This window comes from Emys orbicularis, chromosome 20 (assembly GCF_028017835.1).
Source record: "Emys orbicularis isolate rEmyOrb1 chromosome 20, rEmyOrb1.hap1, whole genome shotgun sequence".
In the NCBI taxonomy this organism is placed as follows: domain Eukaryota; kingdom Metazoa; phylum Chordata; order Testudines; family Emydidae; genus Emys; species Emys orbicularis.
This window is the reverse complement of record NC_088702.1, coordinates 11,958,222-11,963,923: the sequence shown is the minus strand read 5'-3', so window position 1 is coordinate 11,963,923 and position 5,702 is coordinate 11,958,222. Positions and strand designations below refer to the sequence as shown.

At 54.4% G+C, this 5,702-nt stretch overlaps 1 protein-coding gene across 1 annotated transcript; it reads left to right on the top strand.

Annotated features, from left to right (window-relative positions):
* Window positions 1-287: 287 nt before the first annotated feature.
* LOC135892752 (serum amyloid P-component-like) lies at window positions 288-5,469 on the top strand. The gene is made up of 2 exons (XM_065420550.1): window positions 288-351; window positions 4,856-5,469. Exons 1-2 carry the CDS (start codon window positions 288-290, stop codon window positions 5,467-5,469), a joined length of 678 nt encoding a protein of 225 aa, XP_065276622.1.
* Window positions 5,470-5,702: the final 233 nt, after the last annotated feature.

Below are 5,702 nucleotides of genomic sequence, written 5' to 3'. Positions count from 1 at the left end.
CAGTCAGGAGACGCTGTGTGCATGGGGAGTGTCTCCATAAAGGGGCAGCGCTGGGTGCAGAGTATAGGAAGGGTTAATAACAACTGCAGGGTGGTGACAGGTTGACATCCGGATCCAAAGGGGAATTCCAGACTCCGCCCCAGGGACGGGATTGGTTGAACAAGTTTCCACTCCCACCTCCACTCAGGGTTAAATTAGGGGGCAGGTTTCAGGGCAGAACAGTCCAGGGTCTCCCACCTCCCTTCTCCACGTTCCTGCCCCTCTGGGTCGCTCTGCAGGTGAAGAACATGGAGAAGCTGCAGCTTTGGCTCCTCGTCCTCGCTGGCCTCTCGGGAGCCGTCGCCCGGTCAGGTAGGGGCAGGCGGCAGTGCCGGGGCCAAGTCCTGGCTGGGCACAGAATGACATAGCTGAGCATGGGCTCCAGGGGGAAACTGAACAGCCTCCTTCACAGTACTGAGGTTGCTGGGTCCTGTCAGAAATGCCCCGGCAGTAGCCACAGCCCTGTCCCGAGCCCTGGTGGGTCATGCAGCTGCAGATGCAGTGCACAGGCTGTCCTGAGGGGGAGGAAGCAGTGCCCCACCCTGGGCATGGCAGAGAGCATCACCAGGGCAGAGTGCAGCAGGGACGTGGGGGAGCACTGTCCAAACGCCTCTGACTGGGGAGCCCCAAAGCCCGAGAGCGTCTGGGTCACTGAGTCTGGCTCCCATGTGCCGCGCCGCCAGCTCCCACCGTGTTCTCACTGTGACGGGATTGGTCGGGCTGGAGCCGTTGGCCCATTATGCGAGATGCTACAGCCCTCTAGCAAATCTGAGCCCTCTGATTGGCTGCCTGCCCCACTTGCCCACCTCCTGGGGCAGAAGAACCAACCATAGCTGCCAAAGGCGCCAATTAGGTGGCAGGGGGCTGTTTCTAGTTGTTTCTAGCTCTTGTGGCTGTGGAGAAAATTTCAAAATGTGACCCCCGCGCACCTTAAAAGCTCAAAAAGCAGAATGTAAATAAAAAACCCCACCAGATCTATTATTTTTACATAATCTCATTATTTTAAAGCCAATTTCATGATTTTTGGTGAGCCTGATTCTTGATTTTTGAACATTTGGGGTTGGCAATACTATGAAAGTGACTTGCAAGTGTCAGTTTCACTCCTGTTTAAAGTTATTTTCTAGTCTATTATTTGTAGTGGGGTAACACCCCTAGAGCCCCAGGCAGGTGCAGTATAAACTCACGGGGCCTGGCCCTAATAAGATGTTTCCATACGTTAAATGATCTATTCCAAGCTTGATGAACTGCAAAAAAGTGGTAGAAAGTCATCTAGATTTTTCTACAGTTGTTTCAGTTGTTGCATTCAAGAGTTAGTAATAAACTATGAATATACATTAACATTTTAAACCTAATCAGTGTCCCTTAAGTGACCTGACACAAGATGACGTGGCTGTGAAAAAAGCTATTGCGATCTTGGGATGCGTTAGGCGAGGTATTTCTAGTAGGGACAAGGAGGTGCTGCTTCCGTTATACAAGGCGCTGGTGAGACCTCATTTGGAGTACTGTGTGCAGTTCTGTTCTCCTATGTTTAAAAAGGATGAACTCAAACTGGAACGGGTACAAAGAAGGGCCACTAGGATGATCCGAGGAATGGAAAACCTTTCCTATGAAAGGAGACTCGAGGAGCTCGGTTTGTTTAGCCTAACCAAAAGAAGGCTGAGGGGGGATATGATTGCTCTCTTTAAATATATCAAAGGGATAAATACCAAGGAGGGAGAGGAATTATTTCAGCTCAGTACTAATGTGGACACGAGAACAAATGGATATAAACTGGCCGTGGGGAAGTTTAGGCTTGAAATTAGACGAAGGTTTCTAACCGTCAGAGGGGTGAAATTTTGGAACAGCCTTCCGAGGGAAACGGTGGGGGCGAAAGACCTCTCTGGCTTCAAGATTAGGCTAGATAAGTTTATGGAGGGAATGGTTTGATGGGATAACGTGATTTTAGTCAATTAAGCATTAACGTGCCAGCGCTGGTAAAATGAGGGTCCGGCTGTATAATCTTGCCTGTATGCTCGGGGTTCTACTGATCGCCATATTTGGGGTCGGGAAGGAATTTTCCTCCAGGGTAGATTGGCAGAGGCCCTGGAGGTTTTTCGCCTTCCTCCGCAGCATAGGGCAGGGGTCGCAGGCTGGAGGATTCTCTGCGACTTAATTTAAAGACTTCAAGGGAAAGTGGGTGGGTCAGCTTTTGTGGCCTGCATCATGCGGGAGGTCAGACTAGATGACCATATTGGTCCCTTCTGACCTTAAAGTCTATGAGTCTATGAGTCTATGCCAGAACATGTTAGTATTAGAGCTGAGTGGATCTAATATTTATTTAATTTTCTTTCTTTATATAGGAATTAGAAATTAGTATCTGACAGGAGCACTGTATCTAAGTTATCTGCAAAAAAACTCCCCAAAACCCAAGAGTTTTCAGGTACCCAAGTAGCCTCTGGAATCATGGTTAAAGTTGTCCCCCACTACCAAAATCTGAAATGGCGCCCCTGACAGCTGCTTCAGGCGGAGCTCTCCCCTGCCCCCCATAACAACCCAAGGTCAGGGGAGGGGGAGGGGGAGGGAGGAGCAGGCTCCAGCAACTCAGGGCGGCTCTGCCCCCTCCCCTCCTGGGAGCTATGGGGATGGGATGGCACCACTGCCCCTGCCCACTGCGGCACCCTCCTGGGAAGGGCCAGAGGGGTGAGAAGAGCCCCTCGAGTCCCCCCCCATAGTCTTCGAGGGGAGGGGACCCCTCTGCAGCCACCCCCCTCCACCCCCCGCAGGTCTGGGAGAGGGGGGTGAAGAGACCCAGAAGGAGCACAGGTGGGGCTGCACCAAAAGAGGGGACTGGGGAACAGCGTTAATTGCTGGGCAGGGGGTGGGCAGACATGGGGGTGAGAGCTCTTGCAGCCAGGGCCAAAATCAACGTATTCAATACATTTGGGAGAGGGGGCAGCACTGATTGTCACCCGCACATGGGGGGGTGGGGCAGGGGCTGACAGACCGAAAACACAATGTCACCCTTCAGATAAAAGCACATGATTTCGAGGATGTGAAATTTCTGATGTGTGGAGGTTGGCCGGCCGGCCTATGTCTGGGGTGCTTTTGACCATGTTCCCCAGACTCTACTTGTGTACCCTGGGGTGTCTGGCCTCTCGGAGCCCTTTCCACACCCCTCCCTCTGCCACTGAGGTGCAGGAAGCTCCTTTGGGTAGCTCTGAGCCAGGCTGTTTTCATAGATTCATGGATCACCAGATACCTAGTCTGACCCCAGTATAGCACAGGCCAGAGACCTGCCCCAAACTAATTCCTGGAGCAGAACTTCTAAACATCCAATCTTGAGCTAAAAATTGCCAGCGATGGAGACTCCACCATGACCCTTGGATCCCTCCCCCCCACTCCATGGGTGTGTTCCTTATCAACACGCCCCTGGGCATCTGTTCACACTGACGAGTGGGAGGACACTGCCCCTGCAAGGCAATGGTTGCGGGAATGGAAGGGACAGGGCTTTGGGACGTTCCCATGTGAGAAGCAACATTTGGGATGTGGCAGGCCCCGTGCCGGGAAGCACTAGGAGCTTTGGGGGGGTTCTCACTTGGGTTGTCTAGTTCTTGTTCTCCACAGTACCCCCCTCTCCCCCCGCCCACTCTCTAGCTGGTGCTGTAGGCCAGGACAGACAGAGCTGCATTGGCAGAGTTAAGTGCGGGCCCAGAACTGGCATAGCAAGAGCCACACCCAAAGATTTACCCTTACAGTAGGGTTGCCAGCTGTCCTGTTTTTGGCCAGAATACCTGGTCAAAAAGGGACCCTGGTGACTCTGGTCAGCGCTGCTGACTGAGCCGTTAAAAGTCCAGTTGGCTGCAGCGGGGCAGGCAGGTTCCCTGCCCAGCTCTGCAAGGCTTCCAGGAAGTGGCCAGCATGTCCAGCTCCTAGGCGGAGAGGCGGCCAGGGGGACTCTTCCCCTTCCCACAGGCACCACCCCAAACCGTGGCCAATGGGAGTTGCGGGGGTGGCACCTGTGGGCAGGGGCAGCACACGGAGCCATATGGCTGTGCCTCTGCCTAAGAGCCAGATGAACATTTCTCCGCTTCCCGGGAGCTGCCTGCGGTAAACACCGCGGGGAGACTGCACCTTGTACCCCAACCCCCTGCCGCAATCTGGAGCCCTTTCCCACACGTCGAAGCTCTCAGCGCCAGCCCAGAGCCCCCTCCTGCACCCCAAACCCCTCAGTCCTGGCTCCACCCCAGAGCCCGCATCCCCAGCTGGAGTCCTCACCCTCTCCAGCACCCTGAACCCCTCATTTCTGGACCCACCCTGGATCCCATACCCCCTCCCACACCCCAACCCCCTGCCTTTGCCCAGAGCCCCCTCTCACATTCTGAACGCTTTGGCCCACCCCCTCCTGCACCCCAAAACCCTCATCCCTGGCCCCACCCCAGAGTTTGCACCCCAGCTGGCGTCCTCACTCCCTCCATCATCCCAACCCCCTGCCCCTGAGCAAGTGAGTGAGGGTGGGGAAGAGCGAGCGATGGAGGGAGGGTGGATGGAGTGAGAGGGGGTGGGGCCTCAGAGAAGGCATGGGGCCTCAGGGAAGGGGCAAGGCAGGGGCAGGGCAAGGGTGTTCATTTTTCTGCAGTTAGAAAGTTGGCAACCCTACCTGACAGAGCTGTGTACGGTGGAACTGAAATAGCCGGGGGAGGCCCAGGGCTGGAATAGCCGGGGGCAGCCCAGGGCTGGAAAAGCTAACCGCCTTGAAAACGTTAGAATGAGTTGCCTTAGTAAGAAGAGTGTTAGCCTGATAGAGAACCCAGCCTTTTCCTCTCACTTCTCCACACAGATCTCTATGGGCAGGTGTTTGTTTTTCCAAAGGAGTCTGCTGATGCCCACGTTATCCTGAACATGAATAACAGTGGTCCTCTGCAGACCTTCACCGTGTGTCTGAGATACTTCACTGACCTGACCCGGCCCTACAGCCTGTTCTCCTACACTGCCAGGGCCAGAGACAACGAGATCCTCCTCTTCAAAGAGAAGCCCGGGGAGCTCAGCCTGAGTGTTGGGGGGGAATCAGTGATCTTCAAAGTCCCAGAAAACAAAGGCACAAGCACTGGCTGGGAGCACATCTGTGCCAGCTGGGAGTCCGCCACCGGCATAGCCGAGCTCTGGATGAACGGGAGTCCCTTACCCAGGAAGGGGCTGAAGAAAGGCTACTCTGTCAGCAACCAGGGTGTGCTCGTCCTGGGGCAGGAGCAGGACACCCCGGGGGGTAGATTTGATGCCAAGCAGTCATTTGTAGGGGAAATTGCTGATGTGTACATGTGGGACCGTGCCACCCCAATTGCTGCAATGCAGGCTGCCAATGATGATTCGCAGCTACCCCCCTCCATTGTGGGCTGGGGCAGTTTGCAGTATCAAATAAAGGGTTACGTGGTACTGAAACCCATGCTGGCATAAGGGTCCTGTTGAAATGCAGCCTTGCCTTGGGAACAGGGGCCTGGCCATCCAGCTCCAAACCCCATTGGTGCATGACAGAGAATAGTGATGCACACACTCCAGCGGCATCTGAGCAAAACTAGCATCAACCTCTGCTCTTGTGAGCCCTATGGGAACTGTGTGAAATCAAGCAATCCCTGGTGTTTGTGTCATTTGGGCATTTACCTGTGTCTAAAGCCTGGTCTGATTCTGTA